At 48.2% G+C, this 27,500-nt stretch overlaps 1 protein-coding gene across 4 annotated transcripts in view; it reads left to right on the forward strand.

Moving 5' to 3' along the window:
* Positions 1-27,500, forward strand: part of Sts (steroid sulfatase) — a 144,288-nt gene that overhangs the window by 107,966 nt on the left and 8,822 nt on the right. For all 4 annotated transcript variants that reach the window (XM_047536361.1, XM_047536362.1, XM_047536359.1 and 1 more), the window contains exons 8-10: positions 581-718; positions 14,006-14,165; positions 22,058-22,179. In XM_047536361.1, the coding sequence (XP_047392317.1) occupies positions 581-718; positions 14,006-14,165; positions 22,058-22,179 (420 nt within the window). The remainder of the gene's footprint in view (positions 1-580; positions 719-14,005; positions 14,166-22,057; positions 22,180-27,500) is intronic.

Here is a 27,500-nt window from a genome sequence, read left to right on the forward strand (position 1 = left end):
AGCTTGACAGGGCCGCTTTACAGGGTTGCTGCCTTTCTCTACATACAGAGGGTTCGGCCTGCTCTGATGCAGAGAGTAAGAAACGGGGTCCTCTGCGTGTAGAGGGCACTCGGCGGAGGCTAGAAAGGACGGCTTCGTGATGACTGTCAGGGTTATGCTCATAAAGCGGTATTTGCAGGAGGTTTGCAGCGTTAGGTTTGGGGGTGCGACTTGAACCACGGCGATAAGTCCTGACCGTAAGCTCTAGACGGGGGCGGGGTCTCCTGCAAGGTTTTAAAGTGGACGTTCATGGCCCAGGGCCACGGCCAGCTGGCGGGAGCAGAGACTCTGCCTCTCCCGGTTGGCATCTTCTTCCACGCCACTCTTGATGGATGAGGCTGGACACGTGTAGAAATGCCAGTGCTTCCCGCTGACCTCACGTCGGTGACTGAACCTTGCCAGGGTTCCCACTGCCCTTGCGGATGTCCATCCCGCGCACGCCTCGGTGACCTTGAGAAAGGAGCCCTCTCGTGGGGCGAGCACCTCCCTTTCCCTCTTGGTGGCTGAGCGGCTGTAAATCGGAGTCCTTTGTCCCCTGCAGGGCAGATCTTGGATGTCCTCGAGGAGCTGAAGCTGGCCCAAGACACCCTGGTCTACTTCACCTCGGACCACGGCGCCCACGTGGAAGAGGTGTCCGCCAAGGGGGAGCCACATGGCGGCAGCAACGGGATCTACAAAGGTGAGAGGCGCTCGGGTGACGGGCCTGGCTTCCCTGCTTCTCGGGGTCGCCTTGTCCTTCAGCGGGGGGTTTCCGTAGGGTTCCGCTGCTCCTTGGGGATAGACGCCCCGGGCACTGGACATTCACGACGCCCAAGTGGCCACTGCTGTCCCTCGGAAGTCCAGGCTGGTCTGAAGGGCGGGTCGCCGCAGGGTCCCTTCCTTCTGCGCGCTGCAGAGGAGCGCCTGGGTCCCGGGGTGCCCAGCAGGTGCAGGCTGCCCGCCCCTGGACGTCTCTGGGAGGCCATTGTTCTGCCTACCCATCGGCCACCTTGCTGTTGCCCTGAAGGATCAGGCTGGTCACGGGGAGTGTTTGGTGGGACCCAGGTGCTGCCTGCGCGGTGCCCACACGGCGAACCCAGGGGCCCCGTTGCACAAGGACTTTGATAAGACACCTCCAAGGATGTAGCTGGGCAGAGCCTCGGCCACCCAGCCGCACCCGCAGGGGACACGGTTGGAGACGCACAGAGATGGCGGCTTGGCTCCTGAGAGAGGCCGGAGGCCGTGGTCCGGGAAGCTTTCCTGCACCCGTCTGTGCAGCGTGTGAGGATGTTGGGGCAGAGACCCCACAAAGCTAAAATGCGCTTCCCGCCCCCAGGGTCTGGGTCCAGCTGGCTCGGGCTGGGGGTGAGGGGGAGCAGGAGGCCTGGGGACAGGGACAGGATGGCCCATTTGACGGGGACGTCAGCATTTAGCTTGCATAAGGTGCTAGCGATCTGCTCGGCGGGGAGAGCCGCCATCGGCCCAGGGGAACCAAGAACCGTTTGCAGGGAGGACCGGGCTGGAGGAGGTGGCCACCCGCTCTGTGCAATATCTTTCGCCTCCTGCCCCCTCATTCTGACCCCTTACCGCTGTCCCCACCGAGTGGCAGCTCTTGGAATAACGAGAAGCACCTGGATTGTTCTGGAATCTACCGGGAGCTCCCTCCGTGAGGCTGGGTCACACAGTGCCTGAGGCAAAGATGCAGAGGAAGAGGCCTCTCTGCTCTGTCCCAGTGGAGGCCCTAGGAGGCTTGGGGACCCCCCCAGGGCAGGGGCCCTTTTTTGCATTAAATGATTGTGTGAACCTAATGATACCAGGTTTTCAAGGAAGATCCCATCTTCCCACTTAAGGATTAAGGGTTCAGTTGGGCATGGTAGCACCTGTATGTAAAAATCTTGTGACTCGGGAGGCTGAGGCAGGAGGACCGCAAGTTGGAGTCCAGCCTCGGCAACTTAGTGGGACCCTGTCTCCAAAGAAGAAACTAAAAGGGCTGGGGATTTAGCTCACTGATAAAGAGCCCCTGGGTTTAACCACTCGCCTGGGGAGAAGTGATTAAGGTTTCTTCTTCTCCCTTGGTGGTACTAGTTCATTTAACTACGTTCTCGTACCGAGTCGTTAGGATTTTCATCAACAGCAAGAAAAATAAGTACACAACAAAAATCCTGCCGCTTTTACATTAGGCTGTAAAAGTAGCTATTCACTGAAAAAATCCCATCAGCGCGGTTGAAATGTTGAGGACTGTCCACACTGAGACTCGGGAGCAGGATTCCCTGCCTGTAACGCGGCGGATATTGAAGGTTTCTGTGGGATCCTGAGCTCCTGAGGATCCTGGCACCCCGGGCAAGGATTGGCTCACTCGATCCGTCGGGCGGGCGACTCTGGCAACGTCTCTTTACTCTGCATCTTGCCCGTGCCGAGGCGGTGGAACAGGCGCAGGGGATGAGGACCCCGTTAATGCAGGTCCTCTGAATGCAGGAGCAAGCGGCCCCACCCCCAGCGTCTCTACTCTAAACCAGAGTTTTTGTTTGTTGGTTTGTTTTTTGGTACCAGGGATTGAATTCAGGGGGGCCTACCCACTGAGCCACCTCCCCAGCCCTTTTTATGTTGTATTTAGAGACAGGGTCTCAGTAAGTGGCTTAGGGCCACGCTAAGTTGCTGAGGCTGGCCTCCAACTTGTGATCCTCCTGCCTCAGCCTCCATAGTCATGGGGATTGTGGGCCACCCTGCCTGGTTCCCCCGACCTTCTCTGATGAGTTTCTTCAGGGTCTCCCTGATGCTTTTTTTTTTTCCTATAGAAATCAGTTTGTGAACCTTGACAAGTATAAATGGGGTGTATTCTACTGAGTTTCCCAGGGTAACTGTAACAAAGTACCACTACCAGGGGACTTAAAACTGAGACTAAGTTATTCTGTGTCAGTACTGGAGGCTGCAAGTTCAAAGTCTGTGATCGAGGTCCCAGCAGAGTTAGGCTCCCCCGGAAGGTCCAAGGGGAGGTCCTTCCTTGCCTGTGGTAGCTTCTAGTGGCTGCAGCCATCCTTGGTGTTCCTGCACTTGTACATGATCTCCCCAGCCTCTGCCTCCAGCTTTCTGTGGCTCTCTTCCCATTTTAGAACGCTCGACCATCTTCCCACCTTCTGGGACTGAGAGCAAAGTTTGCAGCTGGCTGTTCCCCATCGAACTGTGACCTGATCCCTCTTCCCTGCCTTGTCTTCCTGGCTTCTTCTCGGGCCCCTCTCCACCATGATCTTCTTCCTGCCACAGGACCTTTGCACGTGCAATTTCCTCCATCTGAAAACGCATCCGCTTCTCTTTCTATGAACATTCATCTTTTTGTTCTGCCTTTGGGGTTCTGCTTTGGTTTGGGGGCCGGGGATCAAACCCAGAGCCAGGCGTGTGCTCAGCAAGCACTCTACCACTCAGCTGCCTCCCCAACCCCTGATCCTGGTGTCAATTTTTATTTTTTAATTGGCAAATTGACAAATGGTACTCACTCATACTTATGGGGCTCGTCATGACATTAAATTTTATGAAAACAGGGTCCAATCATTAGATCGAGCACATGAACTTATCAACCACCTCAATTGTTTATCGTTTTCTCTGGAGAACGTTTGAAATTCAGTGATTTTCAATGCACAATACAGTAGCCTTTGCTCAAAAGATGACGCACGAATGGGCCAAAGATACGTGGAGGAAACATCCGTCCGCCTTCACTCATCGTCAGGAGATGCATGTTAAACCCACCACCATGGAACACCCGTTAAAATGGCTGGAAGAGCTGGGCATGGGGGCTCCTGCCCATCACCCCAGCTGCTCAGGAGGCTGAGCCAGGAACCGAAGCAGCTTAGGCAACTCAGCAAGACCATGTCCCAAAATATAAATGAAAGGGACTGGCAGTGTGGCCCAGTGGTCAAGCACCTGCCTAGTGCTCAGGAGGCCCCAGGTCCATGCCCGGGTTTGCAGAAGAAAGGGGAGGAGAGGAGAGAGGAAAAGTATCAAGAGGACGTTCCACAAAGGGACTCTTGGCACAGGGTTACACAGTGACAGTGCCAACTAGCACCGCCATTATGATGGAAAACAGCACAGAGAGTCCTCAGAAAACTAGAAATGGAAGCGACCTATGACCCCGGAATCCCAGCCCTGGGTGCCCGTGCCGAAGGCGGTCAGCCTCCCAGAGAGACGGCCACACTCCGTTCACAACAGCCCAGCCGGGAGTCCACCTCAGTGTCCATTGGCGGGCGAGGGGATGAAGAAGGAGCGGCATCCCCGCAATGGAATACTATGCAGCCTTAAAAAGTAGTTATGAAATTTTGTCACTCATGGCAGCATGCATGAACCTGAACCACAGTGAGCTTTGGGAAAAGAGCCAGGAACTGAACGTCCCAGGTCCCATGTTCTCATGCACGTGCAGAATCCGAAGGAGTAGAGTTCTAAGCAGCAGACGCGTGAGTGACAGCTGTCAGGACTGGTGGGGGAGGGGCCTCAGGGGAGATGAGGGATCGCGTCTTTCCCTCACACCACCTCGGCAAAAACTCCCTGCCCCACACGTGGAAAGTCCTGGACGCCTGGCCCTGGAGGTACTTCCCCTGAGCCCCTTGATTTAACTTCCCTGTCTGCCTCTCATTTTCCATGGTGATTGACGGGCTTACGTTCTCTCTCCCCTGTCAATCTGGGACCTTCAGAAGCGCCTTTCCTTAGATCTGGATGGAAGACTCTGACCCCCACATCTGAAGTCCAAAATACCCTAAGACCTTTTCAAACACCAATGCGATACACAGTTGAAAAATTCCACGTCACGAACGATTGACAATATGGCCTAAAAGGAGCTCCAGCCCGTGGGATCTAAAGCGTGTGTAACCCTGATACATGTCGCATTTAGAGCTGGTTCCTCCCCCTGAAGAATGTCACTCTGCCTCAGCAGATCTCCCACGATTCCCAAGAAATAAATGACTCACCCTGAACACCCTGGGTCCCAAGCGTCTTGGGTAAGAGGTTGTCCGCCCGCACTGCCGTTTGGAGAGTTTTCCGGTTCCTCACGGGGCAGGGACTCCTGGGATCTCAGAAGAGAGTCCGTTAAACCGGCTCTGCACGGTGGCCGTCCCGCTCCCACTTCAATCAAGGTCACCTTGAAGGAGGCTCATCCCGCCCTCCCTTTCCCTCTGCCTATGGCAAGTAATAAATGTCAATGGAATCGATAAATTCACTCTCTGCAGACTACGCGAGGGGAACCATATTTTCCTAAGTGTTCAAAATACACACATTCTCCTTGGGCTGAAAAATGCTTTGAAAATTCCCCAACACTGTAACACTTTCCTCTTCTACCCTAAGTACGGATTCCCAAAGCAACCCATTGGATGAGTTTTTATCTTTTACAAGAGATTCACAGATGTTGGCATCTCTCTGCCCCATCAAATAGCACGGCTTTCGGAGAGCAATCGATATTTTATATCGAATGATGAGAGGCCCAGGTGGTTTAGGAGAAGGTAGCTGTGCTCAAGTCTGCCTGCAGAAGTTGAGAGATGTGTCCATTGGCTTCCCAAGAGCGGGCGAAGCTGCCCCTTCTGGCCAGTGATCCTCTTTAGTCTGGTCTGAGTTGCCTTTTCAATTTTGAACAATCGCATTATCCTCCTTCATTTTTGTGGTTCCATTGGATTGATGTGCATTTGTTGACTGCGGACTTGGAGCCTGGTGGACAGGTATGCCCCCCAAAGAGCACAGGGTCCTGGGTGGTGGCCCGCAGGTTACAGTCTCACCGAGACACAGATAGACAGATGCTACTTCAGGCTCTCCCTGCACAGCATCAGCTGGGTCCTCAACCCACCACGAATGTGACAGGGGCTCGTAAGTTTTTAATGGAGCTGAAGATTCCTACCACGTAGTGACTCCGTGGCTGCCAAGATGCCTCAGCCCATTGCATCCCTAAGTGTTTGTATGATGCTTCTGTAAACAAACCCACTGCGCAGTTGCTCAGAAATAGAATACGCGAAATTATGTAGGTACCTTGTACTTGGCTGTGCTAATAAGCAAAAATGTTACCAGTCCTGATTATACTAATAAGCAGCAATGTTACTAGTTGTTTGCACTAATAAGCAACAGTGTTACCAGTTGTTTGTGCTAATAAGCAACATCATCACTAGTTCTGTCTGTGCTAATAAGCAACATCATCACTAGTTCTGTCTGTGCTAATAAGCAACATCATCACTAGTTCTGTCTGTGCTAATAAGCAAGAATGCTACTAGTTTTGTGTGAGTAGACAACAATGTTGCTAGTTGTTTGTGCTGATAAGCAACAATGTTACTAGTTTTGTTTGTGTGAGTAAACAGCAATGTTGCTAGTTCTTCTGTTTGTGCTGATAAGCAACAACATTACTAGTTTTGTTTGAGTAGACAACAATGTTGCTAGTTCTGTTTGTGCTGATAAGCAATAATGTTGCTAGTTCTGTTTGTGCTAATAAGCAACAATGTTGCTAGTTCTTTTGTTTTGAGGATAGGCAACAATGTTGCTAATTCTGCTTGTACTGATAAGCAGCAATGTTACTAGTTGTTCATGCTGGTCAGCAACAATGTTACTAGTTCTGTTTGTGCCCATAAGCAACTGTGTTACTAGTTGTTTTGCTTGTGCAAATAGGAAACAATGTTGCTAGTTCTGTGCTGATAAGCAACAATGTTGCTAGTTCTGTTTATGCTGATAAGCAACGATGTTACTACTTCTTCCGTTTCCTATTCCCTTGCCGTCCATTGTTAGTTCAGATGATATTCCTACTTAGAGAAAGAGCAGTTAACTGTAAAATAGCATGCATTCCCTCTTCCTTGCATCTTGGTCTTGGTTGTATTATTTTCTCTTTGCTTGATTTCATCTCATGGTCTTTGGTTCATCAGGACCCGAGAGGAGTAGGCTCTGCACATACACCTGCTCCAGCCTAGCTGGTAACAGGCTGTGCTGTCTAGGTTTGGGGAAGTTCACTCTGGGATGTTGGCATAAGGTTGACATTCCTTGGAATGCATTCCTGAGAGTGTGTCCCTGAGTCTCAGCAAAGCACGTCATCAAGCAACACAGGGAGCATAATGGACTGGTAAGAGAATTCCTGAGGAGGACCGGTAAAACTTGGAAAGTCCTGCCTGGAAGCTCAGAGAGCCTTCTGGAGGGGCATGCAGAAGGTACGGCTCAGAGGACATCACTGGATTCCAGGGGCATTAGAGTGTGGTCTCGAGTACTGTGGGTTGCATTGGAAAGAAAGGCAGACATTAGGGAGTTCGATTCGGTAAAAATTATAGTTAATTGAAGTGGCTGCGATATGTCCCTCAGTGTTGAAAAATTCAGTGTTATGGAATAAGGACGAGGTTGGAGCCTAACCCTAAACCAAAATTCAGGAAGTTAGTGCAAAGGTGACCCGATGCTTGGCTTTATAAATAAAGTTTTATTGAAACACAATCATGCTTATTTATGGACATCTTGTGCCTTTGCTGATCCTTGGCTTCAACAGCAGAGTTGAGTAGTTGGGGAAGCCACCCACCATGCTTAAAATATTTGCAATCTGGCTATGATGCAGAGGAAAACTTTGCAACCGCTGACTTCTTGGCAGTTGGATGGACTGGTAAGGTAGTCACTCTTCGTCGTTCAAGCTGCCTCAGTTAATTTTCCAGGGGTTCTCTCACTTGAGTAGAGATATCATCTGGTCCTTTATGTCCCCAGCCCCTGGTAATGGGTGAATAGAAGGTTGGTGGGAACTACCAAATGTTGTTATTTCTCCCGTCTGCGATTTCTGGATTTAGTGCTTGGAATCCATAAATCACAGAGAGCACAGCCGCCCCCATCTTGGAGCAGGAGACATCAGAGTGAATCACGATTACCACACCCCTCCCTGTGATTTGCCTCCCTTCAGGGAATCAGCGCTATCCCGAGTGGGTAGATGCCCGCAAGAGCAGAAAAATGAAAAATAGAAATATTTTACGAAACTCTGCCCAGATCAAGTTTAAGAATGACGAGCATATGTTCTTGCCGTCGAAAGCCATTCGCCCTTGCTGCGTGACAGCATTCGGCAGGACGAAAATAGCAGCCTCGTTTGGAAACAGCTGTCCCGCAGAGTCTGGAGTAAATATCGTGGAAGAGTCTGCTCCACGCTCGTCTGCGAGGACCCAGCCGTGGTCCTTCTGTGCTGGGAACCTCGCGGTGTTACGAGTCGTTACTCGACAATCACTCATCTGCATGTTAAATTTGGACCTTGCCCTTTTTTTCTCTCTCTCTCTCTCTGTTTAGTCATTTTTAGAAGAAATGATCCAGATTCCCTAACTCATTTTCTTTTCTTCTCCCCAGAACCCTGACTTCTTCTTTGTAACCAACCAACTCTTGGTCTGCCCAGGTGGGATTTCTTGATTGAAAGACATCCCTTGTCCTGTGTTCTCTGTGGCTACCTGTGAACCATCCTCTCGGACCGAGTTTCTTGAGGGAATAATACCCGTTAATATAGCTTTGTGTTCCCCATAGGATCCCGTGGGCATCCCATCAGCGTGGTCTGTGGCTACTCTGAGTTGCCCTTTGAGGTTCTGAGCTTCCTTATGGCGAGAACCCGGGGTAGATATCTTTGTGTCCCCTTTGGTGATCTCAGAATCAATGTTGGAAAACACTAACATCTCCTAGGACAGATGCTTGAAATTCCATCTGTACCTACTCTCACTATGTCACTTGGACCCAGTTTTTCCAAACACACCGCGACGGTAAGGATGGCAGGAGGTAGTCTGCGTAATGGATGAGGCCCCTGTTTAATGAGCTGGCTGAATTCCATCACGGTTCCTGACCGGAGTCCGTGCTTGCTCTAGAAATATTTGCCCAAAGAGGGGAAGCATCCTGGATTCGCCCCCTGAGTTTCCGCGAACGCTGCTCCAGGATGCTGGTGCTCTGGAGAACACTGAGCAGTGTTTTCTCAGCCTGGCGGGTGCATTTTGTGCATATCCCTTTCCAGGTCACGTGGCAGCAGGAAGGAGACGGGAAGCCAGTGTCTGATGAGCCGGGATATCTGCCTGTGAGCACATGCCTGTGTGCAATGTGTGATCGGGCTGCACCAAACATGTTATCCTGTAGGCAGAGTGTGCTCTGATGTGTTTATCTTCTGCTGAAAAAAATTTTTAAATATATATATATATTTTCTTTTGCCATGGCTGTTGGGAAAACACTCCTGTTACAGCTTTAGAAAATGGCAGGAGATTATATTTATTGATACATTTCTTTAGTTTGCAAATGTAGATGATGAATCACAAGATGAGAGGCTCACCATGTATATGTGGCGGGTGCGGATCTTTCTGACTGCGTGCCCGGAGTTGGACAGTCCATAAGGAAGCTCGTGGTGGGTGGGACTCTGTCTAATACCATCAGGAGGAATCTGGGGCTGGGCATAGCAAAGACGTTTGCCCGCCGTGGTCTGGGGCCAGCGTTGAGGGTGCTCTGTTCCTAGCCACTTCTTTCCCTGCAGGTATGAGTGTCGTTCGCAGGTGGGTCTTCGAGGCTTGGAATTCCCTCCGGGATTTGGAATCTCTGGAGGGGGTGTGATGTTCCTAGGGTTTCTCCTGGAATTTTCTTAGATTTTGTTTTCAAAGCAGTTGCACCTGAAGCCGTGCTCTGGTTAAACTCACTTCCTGTTCCCTGGAAGTCAGGATGTTAGCAGGGTCCCGGAGTGGGGGGAATAGACCCCAGACACGTGATATACACAGACGGTGGATTTGTCTGTGGATTCCTGCTTTTAAAACAGCCGGGCTTCTTACCCGCTCTGTTACACGGCTCTGCAGCCAGATGCACGCTTGGAGTCACCTGGTGAGCCCCCGTAAAATGTCCAAGGACATGGCTGCGTGCCCTGAGGGTGATTCTCGTATTTACTCCTTGGAGGATAAAAGATTCCCTCTGTGTCCTGGTCCCCCCTTTTTTTCTGGGGACCTTCACAATTCTCCGCCTGCAAAGATCAAGTGAGATTGAGGAACTGTATAAACCCTCAGGCTTCAGAGACGGACACGGCCGGATTTGAATCAGCGATTCTCCCATTTAGACCAGGGACATTCTCCACGTGACTAAGTTGGTCTCAGTCTCAGCGTGCTGGAAACAGAGAGACTCGACAGAAGCTTTGTGGCTCAGGTGTGAGGATTTAATGAGATAAGATGTCTACTTCAATCCATGTCCCCTAAGAGGTGAGCGATTAAAATGAGTCCTACAATCACCCAGAAATAGTCCTTACACAAACTCCCTGTGTTAATGCATCCAGCAACACCTCCTTCTTCAGCTTCAACAATGCAAGCACACTCGGTCAACTTGTGAAATATTTATTTATCGAGTATATGTGTGCATGTGTATTTATACCCTCACACTTTATAAATAAAAAAGTGTGTTTATATATATGCACACACACACATATACTATATCTTCATTATTTATTTGTGTTTCATATAGACTTTATTCACATAACCTGAAAGAATCTTTTTTATTTAATTTTTAATTTGTTCTAATTAGTTGTCCATGAGAGTAGAGGGCATGGATGCATTTTGACAGATCAGACATAAATGGAGGGTCCTCTCTTGTTTTCCTGATTGCACATGTTGCAGGATCACATGGTCATGCAGTCACACATGCACATGAGTCATCGTGTCTGTTCACTCTACTGTCCTTCCTGCCCCACACCCTTCCCTCCCTTCACTCCCCTCTACCTAATCTAAAGTACCTCTGTTCTTCCCTATCCTCTCCCTTATTGTGAATTAGCATTCGCATATCAGAGAGAACATTCAGCCTTCGGTATTTTGCATTTGACTTATTTCACTGAGCATGATATTCTCCAGCTCCATCCATTTACCAGCAAATGCCATAATTTCATTCTTCTTTAAAGCTAAGCAATATTCCATCGTGTATATATATCACATTTTCTTTATCCATTCACCTGTTGAACCTGTTGGTTCCATAGTTTAGCTATTGTGAATTGAGCTGCTGTAAATGTTGATGTGGCTGTGTCACTGTAGTGTGTTAACTTTAAGTCCTTTGGGTATAAACCGAGGAGTGGGCTAGCTGGGTCAGATGGTGGGTCCATTCCAAGTGTCTTGAGGAACCTCCACACTGCTTTCCAGAGTGGCTGCACCATTTTGCATTCCCACCAGCCATGTGTGAGTGGACCTTTTCCCCACGTCCTCGCCAACACTTATTGTTGCTTGTGTTCTTGATCATTGCCATTCTGACTGGAGTGAGGTGGAATCTTGGAGTAGTTTTGATTTGCATTCCTCTAATTGCTAGAGATGATGAACATTTTTCACAGCCAGGACCTGGAGGTTCAGTGTCGGGGTGCCTGCAGGTTTGGCTGCCCCTGGGGTTTTCCTCCTTGGAGAGCTGGTGGCCACCATCTGGTTAATGTTCCTCAGAATTGCTCATCCCTGGTGGTGTCTTTCCAAATGCCAGCGACATTGAGATCTTGGGGTGATAATGTGGCTGAACCCGGGATATCTGCAGATTGGTACGATAGCAACTGGGTCGGCCGGTCTGGACCTGAAAGAACCTTTATAAAATGATTTCGGTGCCCCTATGTTTTAGCTGCAACCCATCACAAGAGGTCGTGTGTGTGTGTGTGTGTGTGTGTGTGTGTGTGTGGTTATAGATACTGAGCATCCCTCATTGGAAATCCAAGGGCTCTACAATCTGAAACTCTGAGCACCACCATGATGCTCACAGATGCAGAATTCCACTCCTGACCTCGTGGGGTGGATCACAGTCCACATGTAGGTGCGCTGAAAATGTGGTCTAAGATTGCTTTTGGCCTAGAGTGTGTAGGAAGTGGTGTTTAGATTTGGGCTCCATCCCCAAGGTAACTCATTATGGCCATGCTGATTTTCCAAAATTTGGGACACTCACTCCCTGCGGGTGAGGGAACCTGAAGCTGCGTCTCTGTGTGCTTTGGCCCCAATTCAGATTTACAGAAGAACTGTAAAGATAGTGGAGGGCATCCTGTCTGCCCTCGGCCCAACTGCACAACCGTGGGGTTTGGTTCAGCCGAGTTGACTGCCTTTGACGATATTCACATACAACCACTTTTTCCAATAAGATCTTTTTCCGTTGCCGGATCCAATGCCAAAGCCACCTCACCTTAGAGTGAACTTACAGTAAACTTTGCAAGGTGGCCATTTCTTACTTTTGTAAGAATCCCATTCATGGATTCTGATTTATTTTAACCAGCGGGGCAGGACAGAATCGTTGGGGCAGGGGACGTGGAGACCCCTGATTTCCTTGAACGTGAGGAAGGCGTGAGCTTGATGGAATGGAATTCTGCAGCTTCAGCCAAAGAGGGGGACAACCAGGCCATCCGTCCTGGGTTCAGATTCCTCCTTCAGCTCTACCCCTGACAGCTTGAGAGAATTCCGGCAAGGCGGTCCAACGTCCCGTTGCTCCGACGTGCGCTCTGTGAAGCACGCGGAAGGGTGTCTGCCATTCCATCACCTTGAGGTGATGTTGGAAAGATCAAAGGAGCGCTTCGGCTCTCCCTGGAGACCGTCAGAGACAGGACGCACTGTGGTGTGAATTTAGCCGAGAATTTCCCGTGAACGTCTGTGCGTGTCAATCATCCGAATGCCCGTCGTGGGAAGATCTTGCCAACGAGAGGTTTCCAGTCTTCAACCTGTCTTTGGGAAATGAAGACTCTCTCCAAGATCCGTGGAAACCCCAGGCATCCCCCGAATTTAACTTCCTAAATTTAAGTGGCATTGGTACCCAACATGGATCAGGCACTGTACGGCTCTCGGCTAGACTCGTCAATGAGTCGTGGGGAACTGCTCTGGGGGAACCGTTGGTTGATTCCACACACCACCTGCCTGGCCTGAGGGACTCTAGGCTGGCCCCTTGGTCCCATCCAGGCAGACCCTGCCTCCGCCCTTCCACTGGAGACGGGCACCAGATCTCCAACATTCGCTCTCGACATTGTGATTCACGCTGCGCTTGCCTGGCCGCATCCTCCAGCTCCCTGGTCCTGTAGCTTTAATTATATTCTGAGTGTTTCCTGTGCGCCAGGCTTCTTTCCCCGACGACACGGGAAGAGCTGGCTATTCTGGTAATGAGATACAGTGCTAACAGCAGCCAGTTCTTTGTCTCTTTCCTTTCTTGTTGGTAACTAGGTTGGGCACCTGGCGTGGTCATTCTGTGTAGCGCCAACTACAGAACGTGAGGCAGACACGGTTCGGCCTTGGTCCAAGGGCACGGGGCAGATGTACTCATTCCCAGCCCCAGTGTAACAACTGATCACAAATTTGATGGCTCAAAGCAACGTGTATTTTTTGCCTTGTGCTGGTGGCAGCCACAAGTCCATATTGGGTCTTCCTGGGCTAAAAAATAAAAAAAATTATTCAAGTGTTTACAGAACTGTGTGGGTCCGGGGGAAAATCTGCTTTCTTGCCAGCTTGGCGATCCTGCCCACCTTCATGAGCTTGGGATGCCCTTCTCTATGTTCAAAGGCAGTGGTGCAGCTTCTCCTTGTAACCACAACCCCTGCTCTGCAGAATCTGTTTTCCCTGCCTCCCTTTATCCCTTACAAGGATGCTTTGATTTTTTGGAGACATTCATATAACCTGGAATCATATTTCAGAACACCTTATCCCATCTTCAAAGCAACACAGAAATTTGGATACACACACTTAAGGGGTGACCTGTTTCACCTGCCACATCTGGTATTAGAGGCAGCAATAAATTTGGAAATCCCTGATTCCAGAGTCATTGACATGAGTCTTTGTTACTTTGAGATTTCAATCTTCCCAGTTGCAAAGTCATGACTCACAACCGGCACACAGTGCAGATCATGTCAAGCATGATGTTGACCTTGTTGTTTATTTTTTTCCCACTGCCATATGTAATTTTGAAGTGCTCACTGAGTTCACCCAATGAGAGTACTTGTTTCTTCCCAAAGTGATGGAGCATTGAAGAATACATGGATATGAGCTTCAAAGAGACTAAATGTTCCCCGTTCCCTCTCTTTTTGGTATCGTAGGAGGAAAATCAAATAACTGGGAAGGAGGCATTCGAATTCCAGGTATCCTTCGATGGCCAGGGGTGATACCGGCTGGTCTGGAGATTGACGAGCCCACAAGCAACATGGATATATTTCCTACAGTAGCCAAACTAGCTGGATCACCTTTGCCCAAAGACAGGTATGTCGATGCAAGTTGACTGGTGTGGTCTCCCTCTGATTTCCCCAGCTATTGTGTTCCAGTTTGCCTGACTGATGGTGTGCTCTCTCTGACTGGACTTGTTATCTGTGTCCGGCTGTGGGACTTCCTAGTTTTTGGCTAATGTGAAAAAGTCTTCTGTCTATCCTGTTATCCCAGTGGGAAATAAACTCAGAGGTGCCGAGGACTTAAAATGCTTTTTGGTAAAAATGGATACAAAATATTTATCTCTTTATGGCATACGGTCCAGTAATTTCACACATGTCAACAATGAGCCGTGATCATATGAGGATAATTAGCATTTCCTCATCCTCACATGTTTATTATTTCTGTTTGGGGAAACTTTCGGTCCTTCTTGTTTAGTTATTTTGAACTCATAAATTGTAGAATACAGTCCCCCTACCGTAGTGCTACAGAACACCTGAACTGATTCCTTCTATGTACTACACTCAGGTACCATGATCTAACCGTCCATTTCCCTGGCCCTCTATGCTTCCCAGTCTGTAGTGACCAATACTCTCCTCTATTTTTCTATGAGATCACTGGTTTTTGTTGATGTCATTTTGTTTTGTTTTAGCTTCTGCAAACGAATTCTCCCCTCGTTCCCTTATCTTTCAATCTTTGGTACCCACCATTCTCCTCTCTCTCCTGCGAGTCTTGCTTTTTTACATTGTCCCTGGAAGGGAGAGCCTTTTGGTCTGTGTCATAGAATATTCTCCATCTGTGTTGCTGAAAAGGACCGGATCCCATTCTTGTCCGTAGCTGAATAGAGTTCCATTTTGTACCTCGGCTTCATTTTCTTTATCCATCGTGGACACGTTCCATCTCTTGGCTGTGGTGAATAGCGCTGTATCCAACATGGAGGTACAGATGTAAAATCCGTACACCATACGGATTTCATTTTCTATGGATATCCCAGTATGGGATAGCTGCATCCTATGGTAAATCCATTTTTAATTTGGGGGGAAACCCTCCCATACTGTTTTCCATATCCGTTGTGTTCATTTACATTCTCATCCATGATCATTGCACATTTTTAGTGCCCGGGAATGTGAACATAAGGCAATTAATCCAGTGTTTTCCTTTCAGTCTCCCGTTTATCTGTCTGGCCATTGGGCTGTCGGGCACCTGCCACTTGGACCCCATACTTTGATCCCATATCTTTCCTTTCAGACCCACTCAGCAGCAATTTGTCACACCCAGAAAGGCAGCTGGTTCCCTATCGAGGGGCCCTGCTTCCCAGCATATCTTCATTTCACAAGTTCTAAATGAAACGTCTTTCTCTGAAATTTAAATACAACTTCCGATGACATTGCCAATGGTTCCCTTCTTCTTAAGTGTTATTACCAATCTGAGGCATCCTAAGTGAAGCCCGCTGATTAATTGTCTTCATTAGTTTGGTGGCAGACCAGGCTAATGTGATGCAGGCGGCTGCAAATCTTGTTTAAATCTGGCTGCCAGTAGGAAAGGAGAAGAAAGGGAAGATCAAAGACAAAAGCCAGGGTCCTGCCAGAGCCACGCTAATGACCTGGGTTTTCTCACCTCCCATTTCTGCATCCTTTAGGTTTCTCTTTATGATTTTCAAAGTTCGACTGTAGGTGCGAGCCCCTCCCTAACCCACATTCCACTCTTAGCACCCCAATGAGAAAGGTAGCCTTGTCCATCAAGCCATCACCCACCTCTTTGACCTTGGTTTCTCTATGTTCTCCAGTGATCAAGGATTCCAGCGTTCTTTTCATGAACGTAGTTGTATCCATCAACGTCTATACTACTTGTTAGCCAACACTGGGATGATGTCATTGCTTACCAGGTAGCTCCTAGGGAAATCCACCATAAGGATCGTAGTAGAAAAAAATGACAGAGAACATCTTCCTATTATTGTGAAAATGATTTTGGCCTCCCAGACCTTCTGAAAGGACCTGGGAGACCTCCCAGGGTCTCTGAGCACCCTTTGGGAGAAGCTGGTGGAATGGATAAGAGTGGAGATGCTGAAGCCACAGTGCTTGGATTCAGAGCCTGGTCTCCACCTCAGGCTGAGAGTTGAACCTTCCTGAGGTCTTGATTCCTTGTCTAGACAGTGGGTTCAATCCAGGGATGACCTTACAAGATTGGAATGAGGATCAGGGACATCAGCTCATGTAAAGTACAGTAGGAAGAATGCGTGAGTGATCACCACTTCTCTTTGGCCCGCCATATTGAAAGGCGGTAGTAGCGTGTACGGATCTTTCCTTTTCCACGTTTAGCAATAATCTGGGGTCATAGAATCAATAGTCAGAAGACTGATGGGGATTTTTTTTTAAGATCTATTCTAGTGAAGCTATTTTTTTTTTCCACTCTAGTGATGGAAAATTCAGCAGCACTAATTCACCAAATGCCTTTTCTTTTATAAAGCCCAAACTCTCCTCTCTTGGATTCATCTGCTCATTGGTCCCAGTCTCACCTTGAGGATAAAATATAATACTTCCTTCAAGTAACTAAAACAGAGTGTTCATGTAATCCTGTCCATTACGTCCTTTTCACTCATGGCCTATAATATTAAAAATATCCCTACTCTTCGCTTGCATAAGATCTTTGAATGGTTTTCCATCCAACCTGGGCAATGTCATGGCTAGGAAGAAGTTCAGAGGCCAAGCGGAAAACCCGTAATGGAAAATTCTGCTACTGTTACCAAATTCTGTCTCCTCCAGTCTACCGCTGATGGAATTCACTTGGTGTTCCTTATTCATTCATATTAGACAAGGAAATGGTCTCCTGTTGGGTAAACCCAGGTATTGGGTGTGAGAACCATAGACTAATTAACCAATGAATGCGTTCTCAATATCGAGGTCTTCCCTCTGGGGCAGATTCTTTCCATGGATCCCGGCGTTGACCTAAGTCAACCCACTGATATGGTCTCAGGTTCCCTCCCTTTTCTCCTTAAGGCTGAATAAAACCCATCACGTGCATAGACCACATTTTCGACATCCACTTATCAGCTGACGGACACCAGGGCTGGTCCCCTAGTTTGGCTGTTGTCAATGGCGCAGGTGTGAACACAGGTGTGCACGGATCACCGTCTAAATCAGTGGCTCTCACACAGCATGACTGTTCCCCTGGAGGTTATTTATGCTGCGTGGTGTTACATTTTGGACCTGGACGGTCCCCAAAGACTCGTGTGTGGAAGACCTGGTCCACTGTACCCTCCCCACCTTGATGACCTAGAGCTCCCTCGAAGTCTCCAGCCTGCTGTGAAGTGGAGCTTCTGAAACCATCTTTCCTCCTCCGAGTTTTTTATCTCGGGTATTTTGTCACAGCAATGGAAAGCTTCCTGACACACCTGGAGGCATTTTGATCGATTCCCCACAGGGGACCCCTTGCATCCTGTGGGTGGAGGCCAAGGATGCAGCTGAACGTCTTGGGGGGCACAAGACAACCTGCTACAGCCCTGAGTATCTGACCCAGATCCCCCTCTGAAATTTATCGTTGCTCTTTTATGGAAAAGGTAGTTGTTATAGGAACTTCCATCAAAAGTTTCCATTCAAAGCTTCCAGGTAACATCTCCATATCTGTCTATAAATTTGACACTCAAAGATCCACCCTTTACAAAGGAGTCTTCACTCTTTCCTGCTTTATCGATTCTTTTTCTTTTTTCTTTCTGTTTTTTGTTTTGTTTTGGTTTGGTTTGGTTTGGATTTTTTGGTACCAAAGATTGAACCCAGGGACACTTAACCACTGAGCCACATCCCCAGCCCTTTTTATACTTTAATTAGAGACAGGGTCTTGCTCAGTTGCTTAGGGCCTCACTAAGTTACTGAGGCTGACCTTCAACTTGTGATCCTCCTGCCTCAGCCTCCTGAGCCTCTGGGATTAGAGGTCTGGCAGGAAAGGGTTGGCGAGCTAAGGTTGTCCGGCAGAGGGTTTTGCTCGGCAGAGTCTTCCAGCGTGGAGAGAATAGCTCTCCACTGAGCCACGGCGTGCCCAGGGGACATTTCTTGTAGCTCATTTCTTTCTCATTCAGTGCTGTGACTTATCTAGAAAGCCTTTAGTGACCATCACACAGGCCTATTTGGAAAACTCATTCCCCCTCTCCTGGAGTCTCCAAATAAGCAGATTCTAGTAACACATGAAGCTGACTTTTTTTTGTGCTAAAAAACAGAGGCAGTGTAGACTTCCAAAAAAAAAAAAAAAAAATCTCTAAGACCTCAAGGTATCAGTTCATTAAAACGAAGCATCTTTCTGTGACTCTCAAGACCTCAACGTATCAGTTCATTAAAACGAAGTATCTTTCTGAGACTCTCGTCTTTGCCATCAGACACAGTATTGCCAGAGTATGATCGGCACCCCTGTTCCTAAGGTTGGTATTAAGGAGTCACAAGAAACCAGAGTTGATGAAGCTTTTGGAAAATACCTAAGTTCTGGCTGTAAGCTCTTCCGTGGGGAGGAAAGGAAACAGAACCACAGTCTCAAAAATCACATTTTGTAGGTGAAATGTTTGCATCTCATTCCACACTTAAAGTGAAATTCTATGTTTTTAAGGCAGGAAAATAAATGCACACTTTCACGGTTGGTGTGGGTTCTAATAAAGACAAGAAAGGTGATTTTTATTTTCTCCCTGTAACTCGGGCGGACTTAAATCTAAGCAAGGTAGTGACGTCTTGTGTGGCGAGCCACGGACACAACATTGAGGCTGCTGTGTGTCCTGCATAGACATCTCTGTGTGCTTTGCAGAATAAAGTGTGACCTTCTTCCCTCTCCAGCCCCGGACGTGAATGACGTTTAACTGATCTCGCTTTCTGTTCACCTGCGGCGGAGGGTTTGATGCTTATAAATGTTTTTTTCTGGGTTATGAAAGTAACTTTCTGAATACTGGTGATCTACGTTGGGACCCATCTGTTCCTTCTCCTGCAAACTATTTCCTGAACGGTTGCTTCCGAGATGGAAAAAGAGTTTCGCTCATTCCCAGTGTGGTCCCACGAACCCGTCAGGGACCATCAGTCACAGAACCTCCCCTTCTGTGTCCAAGACTGTCCTTCCTCTCGGGAGCCCCCAGACCTTCCTGGGGTTGGCCAGGTGTCGGGCAGGTGGGAAGAACATTCCAGGCGGCCTGAGTGTCTTCAAACCCTCAGAGCTGACAGCCCAGCACATCCCAGGCCAGGAATGTCACCGGAACCTGCTCCCTGCTTCCGGGAAGAGGAGTCCCCCGTGCTAGGGACCCTGACCTGGAATTCTAAACTGAGGGCAGCTTAGGAAAGTCTGGTTAATTCCGCTACCATCATTATCACCGAGGAAACCTATCTGCATCATCTCGCCTCCCAGATGACAAACAGTCAGCTAGGGACACCTTTCTCAGGGGGAGTCACCCAGGCTATAGCTCTGTGCAGATTTGCTGGGAAAACTGGAATTCACTTATGCTCTGTGTCACTTGGAAAACGCACCTGCCCCTCCTCCCAGGTCATGATGTTAGAAAGACATCTCGGCACCCACAGCGGGAACGGACATGTGCTGTCCCCCCCGGGGTTATTGTGGTCCCTGGCCACGAACCCCGCAAGTGGCTTAAAACAATTCCAAGTGTTTTGATAGCTTAGACACCACTTAAAACTTTAGCTCAATGGGGTCACTTTCAATTTTTCATGGCAGAAATGAGCTTCCCTTTGACAGGCCATATTTCTGCAGCACCATTAAACGGTGGCTTTTCAGAGCGGTGTGATTTATGGCCAACTTCTAGGAAAGAGTATGTTAGGTGCAGGATGTATCTTTTTTTTTAAAAAAAAGAGCCTGTCTGTACATACAAAGAAGGAAAAGTTTGCAGCACCAACTCTGTTCCTTTCCTGAAGGTAAACTCAAATAGTTTGCTTTTTAGTAAGACAACATTTTAAGATGTGGAGCTGAGAATTTTTAATGCAATCCCACATTATTGTTATTAATGATTATTATTATTATTATTATTATTATTATTATTTCAGTTACAAAGGCTGATCTTATAAAAGCACTTCCCTCTCCCACAATCTCAAATCACATGCTGAGTGTTGTTGGCATATGGGGGGGAAAAAAACAGATTCAAGAAGTAAAGGTTGAGCGGTTGCCGTGGTGCCTGTAATCCCGTCAGCTCTGGAGGCTGAGGCAGGAGGATCGAAAGTTGGAGGCCAGCCTTGGCAACTGACCGACTTGGCAACTTAGTGAGACCCTGTCTTAAAATAAAATATAAAAAGGGCTCGGGTACCAAAAAGAGAAAAAAGAAAAAAAGAAGAAGAGGAAGAAGTAAAGGTTGAGCTTTGTCCAAACGCTGGAGATTCACCTGGCTCTGGAGGAGTCAGGAGACACCTTCTCTCCTGGTTCCTCTCCCTCCTGTCCCTTTCCTCAGGCCTTTGCAGGACTTCCCGTTCGGGAAGGCTCCAGTCTGCCTGAAAGGGATTTGAAAGGAAGGCGCACAAGGAGGGTCATTGCCTAACTGAGCGGCTAGGATTCCGAGCGCTGGCAGTGTCTCCGCAGACCCTTCCCTCCCCGCTCCTTCCTCCTCCGCGGAGATGAGCAGGAAGGGAGCCGGCCGTCTCTGGCTCTTACTGTTGACTTCTGAGATGGAATGTTTCAGCCCTGGACTGCTGTGCATTAATAAGGAGGGCTGCGGCCGAGGAGTCTGAGCAGCCGGCTGGAATCACCTTCCGGGTTTTGAGTGGCACTAAAATAAGCCACATGGAATTCGTTCAAGGGATGGGAGGTCCCTCCATCCCTGCTTCCCAGGTGACAGAGCCTGGGCACCGCACCTTCTAAGTGCCCAGAGAAGACGGGGCAGGGACGCAGTGTTGGCATCAGACAAGACTCTCAGGTTAAGCGCTGCGTCTCGGTCCAGAGCCCTGCCTCCCAGGGCAGCAGCTGACCGCTCTCCGCGGCTCCCGTTGTAGATGCTTGTTTATGATCAACTCCAAAGAAAATTGGAGGCTTCTGGCCCTTGTTGAAACCGTCGCTAATCGTATCTGTGTCTCGTGTGCAATGGGGACGGTTCCCTCCCAGACCTAGTTAGATACCCAGTACTAAGGGGGTATATTTTCATTTGGAAACAATTCATGTTCAGAAGATTTAATAGTATTACCATTACTAACAGAATATTTACCATTATTATCATTACTTAGAAATTAGTTCATTCTGATGGAGACGTTTGCTCTCATGGAAGCCTAAGCTATTCAAGTTGCTGCATGCTACTTAGTATCTTTCTTTCTTTGTTTTCTTTTCTTTCTTATTTTTTTTACCTGCCCAGTTCCCCCCCCCCTTTTTATTTTATTTATTTTTTAATTTTATTTTGAGACAGGATCTCACGCCCTGTCTGGCTTCAAACTTTCAAACTTGGCGGTTTTTAAAACCTCATACTTATTTATTTATTTTGGCAGCAGGGATGGAACCCAGGGACACTTCACCACCGCACCACATCCCCAGTGCTCGTATTTTTATTTTGAGACAGGGTCTCACTCAGTTGCTTGGAGCCTCCATAAGTTGCTGGGGCTGGCCTCGAACTTGCGATCCTCCTCCCTCGGCCTCCCGAGTCTGATTTTCCAGGCGTGCGCCAGCACACCCGACAGACTCACGATTCTTTTTAACTGACCTATACTCGGTGCGCAAAGTATTCCTTTTGTTGAAGCGGCCATCGGGAGAGCGGGTTTGGAAGAAGCCATAGGGAGAGTGAACGTCAGATGGCCTGTGTTTCAATACCCTCGTGTGGTCCCATGGCTGCTGGGACCCTCTGCAGGCGGCGCCTGCCCCGGCTGCGCTCCTGACCTGTGGCCGGGCACTTCCTCCGAACCACGCGCCCTGGCCCGCTCCACTTGGCCGGGCAGGACGTGCCAGAGGACTTCCCGGGGCTGGGGGTGCGCCCCACCCCTGACGCCCAGCCTCTCTCCCCGCAGGATCATCGACGGACGGGATCTGATGCCCCTGCTGGAAGGGAGGAGCCGCCGCTCGGAGCACGAGTTCCTCTTCCATTACTGCAACGCCTACCTGAGCGCCGTGCGCTGGAGCCCGCGGAACGGTGAGTGCGCAGCCTCCGCAGCCTCCGTGCCTCTGGCGGAGGCCGCCGAGCCCTCAAAGCACTTCGCTCGGTCCTCTTTTCCTCCTTCCACCTCTCTCCTCCTGAGCCTTCTGGCCACACAGCTGTCCAGGTGAGGCCTCGTGGGACAGTGTCCTCCACTCACCGGAACCTCTGCCAGCCAGCGGGTGAAGGTGCAGGTTCTGGGTGGGAGGCTGTAGCCTCATCCGCCAAGCGCACTTCCTGGCAGCTCTTTCTCACTCTGTGCCAGCCAGAGTCCCGTGTGCTCCGCTTGACCTTGCGGATCCTTCCCCTCCTCCTTCTCCTCCTCCTCTCCTCCTCCTCTTCCTTCTCCTTCGTCTTCTCCTCCATCTCCTCCACCTCTTCTCCTTCTCCTCCATCTCCTCCTCCTTCTCCTCTTCTTCTTTTCCTCCTCCTTCTCTTGTTCTCCTCCATCTCCTCCTCCTCCTCCTCCTTCTTCTCCTCCTCCTCTTCTTCCTCCTCCTCTTGTTCTCCTCCTCCTCCTTCTTCTTCTCCTCCTCCTCCTCCTTCTTCTCTTCTTCTTCTTCTCCTCCTCTTCTTCCTCCTTCTCCTCTTGTTCTCCTCCTCCTCCTCCCTGTCTTCCTCCTCCTCCTCTTCCTCCTCCTTCTCCTCTTGTTCCCTCCTCTTCTTCCTCCTTCTCCTCCTCCTTCTATTTGTTCCTTTTAGTACTACATGACAGTAGAGTCTATTTTGACATATTCTTGCAAACATGGAATATATCTCATTCTAATTCGGATCCCAGTCTGTGGTTGTACATGGTGGTGAGATTCACTGTGGTAGATTCATATATGAACATAGGAAAGTGATGTCCAATTCATTAAACTGTCTTTCCTGTTCCTAGGCCCCCTCCCTTCCCTTCATTCCCCTTGTCTCATCCTATTAACTTCTATTCTTTCCCTCCCTGCCCTACCCTAATTGTGAATAAGCATCCACAGATCAGAGAAAACATTCAGCTTTTGGTTTTTTGGCATTTGCTTATTTCCCTTAGCATGATATTCTCCAGCTCCATTCAGTTACTGGCAAATGCCAGAATTTCATTCTTTTTTATGATTGAGTAATATTCCTCTGTGTATATATACCACAGTTTCTTTATCAATTCATCTGTTGAAGGGCATCTAGGTTGGTTCCACAATCTAGCTATTGTGAACTGAGTTGCTATAAACATGATGTGGCTGTGTCAGTGTAGTGTGCTGATTTTAAGTCCTTTGGGTATGAATTGAGGAGTGGGATAGTTGGGTCCAATGATGGGTCCATTGCAAGTTTTCTGAGGACTCTCCATCCTGCTCTCCAGAGTGGTTGCACCATTGTGCATTCCCATCAGCCGTGTGTGAGTGGACCTTTTCCCCACGTCCTCGCCAACACTTACTGTTGCTTGTATTCTCAACCATTGCCTTTCTGGCTGGAGTGAGATGGAATCTCAGTGTAGTTTTAATCTTCTTGCATATTCTCGTACCGGGAAGGTCTCCTTGTCTCTTTCTCCACGGAGGCTGCTCCTACTGCCTCTGAGACCCAGCCAACTGCACCGCCCGGGAGTCTCTCTGCTCTCACCGCAGGCTATTCATTCTTCTAGGATTGACAGTCAATGAATGAATGAGTGGCATTAAACCAAGTGTGCGATTTGGTTCCCCCAACCTCAGATAAAAGGGTGGATCACGACTTCTTTGGTCTGTATTTTGCCCTCACCGTGTCTATTTGCTAACTGTTGATAATTAAAGCTGATCTAAAATGCATGCATGTGATCACACTTCCCAAACCCAGTGTTCTTGAACTTGCCTCTTCTCTGGGCTGCTTTGGAGTTCAGTTCCTGGGGCCGGATGCTCGGGGGCCATGGTACTGCCCCAGCTGTTGGCCTGTATTTAAGCTCAGGTGCTTCCCTACTGCCTGCCGGCTTCCTCCCTCCTTCCCTCCTCCCTTCTCACCTTCTTTCCTTCCTTCCCTGTGCCGGGGTGGAGCCCAGGCTAAAGCACGGACTCTACCACGAAGCTGCACATCCAGCCCCTGAGACTGTTTTTCATGACATCACTCGAAAGACTTAACAAGGAACAGCCTTTCTTTTATTTTTAAAGTGCAAGATGACAAACCTGCCATTTGCCTGCAGAAATCACACCAAGTTTTACGCTTTAGCATTTAAAAAAAAAAAAAAAAAAATCTGGGTGGCTTCCTTGTGATAAGTCCTAGAAGGCAAAAATCAGGGGCTCAGGTTCATGCACCAAGGATGATTTAATGCGTTTATCTCTGCAGCGTGTCCATGACTCCTCATCTCCCTGGACACACAGTGTCCTCTCTTGGAGATCACTCTGCAGCACTTGCGTCTGAGCCCTCTCACGAGTGGAGATTGATCCCAAATTCCTTTATATATGGAGCCCATGAGGAGGCAAAGAGCCAAGGTTCTGTGATTCCCAGGGTGTCCAAAGAGTGTGACATCATATCCTCCAGCTTGCAAATTGCATTTGAGTGCGGCCATCCCCCTCTCAGAGAAGCCCAGAAAGAACATATTGGATCAAGGGCTGGAGGGACATGTTCTGTGAAGGAGTAAAGCGACGGGAGGAGAGAAAATAGGAATAAGAGAAAAACAAGACCCAGTTTCTGGTAGGCAAATGGGTCTGAGATAAAACTGGCTTCTTGGAAAAGACACAAGGAACAATTCCTTTGAGTGCAGATCCTTAAACTCTTGGGTCTCAAACCGGACACACGCAGAAAGAGGATGTCACGATATTGCAGGGCTACCCTTGGTCACCTAGCAAAAGGGATCCCCTTTGCTGTCCACAATGGGTTGTATGAATCCCAGCGGATTCTAAGAATGAGTTCTGATCTGTTTTCTCAGCGTGATGCAAAGCTCAGGCACCCGGCTTTGCCATCTTGGTTTTCGTGCCTGCCTTAGTGTTTACGTATTTGCTGTTACTTCTAGTCATCTTTTGCAGCTCTGTGGAATGTAGTGCGCTAGCCTGGGCATCTGTCAGGGGCAAAACAGACACCTTTTTCTTTCCTGAATTGCTTCCATTCTGAAGCATTTCATGCCGTAAACTGCTTGGGTGCTCGGAATATAGGGGTGCATCAGGGAAAGGTGAGTTTGCTCCATATGAGTTTTCTCCCAACCACGGGAAATGCAGATTGAACTGAGACTTGACTAGGGATTCTGCTTGGACGCTCAGTACTAGGGGATCACCAACAACCCTCAGACCGTGGGGAATGCTGTAGAGACAAGAGGGTCACCACCTCACCTCACAAGACTATTAGGAAAAAAAGAAAAAGAAATTTAGGAGCAAGGGTTTGGGCAGTGGTATGCTGGGATGGATTCCCAGTGACTCAGGAATCTTGGCAGCTGGTTATTACATCTCTTTGGTTTGCATTTGGCCCATGTTGGAAGTGTTTACACCACAGTCATTGGCAAACTCAACCGAAGAGCTACATTATCAGTAGCTCATTTTAATACCATAAACCAGAGCCACCTACAAATGTTCAGAGCTAATTACAGCTTGCCCTGGTTGGTTGGAAGCCTAACTATTACAATTTCAAACTGGATAAATGCTTCTTTCCAAACCACTAGGATTCTATTTGCAAACTTTTCTTTTTGTATTTACTTGTTTGTTTTTATGATACTGGTGATTGTAGTCAGGGATGGTTTACCACTATGAGTTCTATACCCAGCCCTTTTTATTTTTATTTTTTTAATTTTGAGACAGGGTCTGATTAAATTGCCCAGGCTGGCCTCAAATACACAATTCTCCTGCCTTGGTCCACTGAGCAGCTACGACTGCCGGCATGTTCCACCACGTCCAACCCTATTAAAACATGAATCCCTTTTACTTATTATGCACTCACCTTCTCTATAAGTATCTCACCCAGTTGAGTGACGTAAGTGAATTACAAGCCAGTGTCATTATTTCTACTCTATTTTATTTATTTATTTAAGTACCAGAGATTGAACTCAGGGACGCTTTAGCACTAAACCGCATCTCCAGACCTTCTTATTTTTTATTTTGTGCAGAGTCTCCCAAAGTTGCTTAGGACATTGCTAAATTGTTGAGGCTGGCCTTGAACTTGTGATTCTCCTGCCTCAGCCTCCTGAGCTGCTGGGATTACAGGTGTGTGTCTTCACACCTGGCTCCCGCTATTTTTCAAAACACCTGTGAAACCATTATTCTAACATGGATACATTTTCCTGCATTAAAATGGGGACTTTTGAGTTAAGCATCTATTGTCCGAAAGATAAAATAAAATAAAAATGGTCGCCATAAGTTCTGGCATCTGAATCAAGACTCTTAAAAATTCACCACAATGTCAACTTGATTTTAAGGATGAAATTTATCCTAGAAGCTGGGTAGCTATCCGGCTCTGGGATTCTCTTGCACATTTTCAAGCTGATGGTTGTAATCTGTGAAAAATAAATGTTCCTATTCCTGTAGGAAGTCCAAATCCAGGTAGACAAACCGCAGTTAGGGCACGACTACAGGCATATTCTGCAATCAATGCAACGTAATGTGTAATTAATATAATTAACATAGCTGTGTGCTGTATACTGACTTTTTATATTGTTTTGTTTTTGCTTTTGTTACTGGGGATTGAACCAGGGAGCATTTAACCCCAACCATTTTTGGTATTTTATTTTATTTTGAGACATGGTCTCGCTGAGTTGCTCAGGGCCTCACCGGGATTGATGAGACTGGCTTTGAACTTGAGATCCTCCTGACTCGGCCTCCTGAGCCACTGGGATCACAGGTGTGCACCGCCCCATCCAGCCATATGCCGGCATTTTTATCAATGATGGGCTACTGGATAATGGTGGTGTCTCCCAGTAACGATATAATTCTTCTTGGTGTGGGTAAGTCAGCTCTAAGATGTTTGCACAACTATGAAATCATAAGGACCCATTGTTCGGGACACGTACCCGTGTTATGTGACACATGACTGTGTGGTAAAGCATGTTGTGCAAACATGGATGGTATCTCGATATTTTCTACAAATTATTTATTATATTATATATTTGAAATCCCACGCTTTTGCGAGGAAACAGGCTCTCCGCTGAGCTACAAATATTAGTTCAAATTGAGCACAGTGGCGCACACCTGTAATCCCAGAGGCTGAGGAGGCTGAGGCAGGAGGATCACAAGTTCAAAGCCAGCCTCAGCAACTTAGTGAGGCCCTAAGCAATTTAGTGAGATCCTCTCCCGAAATAAAAAATATAAAGGGCTGGGGCTGGGGCTCAGTGGTTAAGCACCCCTGGGTTCAATTCCCAGAACCAAAATAAAGATGAGTTCAGATGAGCAAGACACCAACATGTC

Source organism: Sciurus carolinensis, chromosome X (genome assembly GCF_902686445.1).
Source record: "Sciurus carolinensis chromosome X, mSciCar1.2, whole genome shotgun sequence".
In the NCBI taxonomy this organism is placed as follows: Eukaryota; Metazoa; Chordata; class Mammalia; order Rodentia; family Sciuridae; genus Sciurus; species Sciurus carolinensis.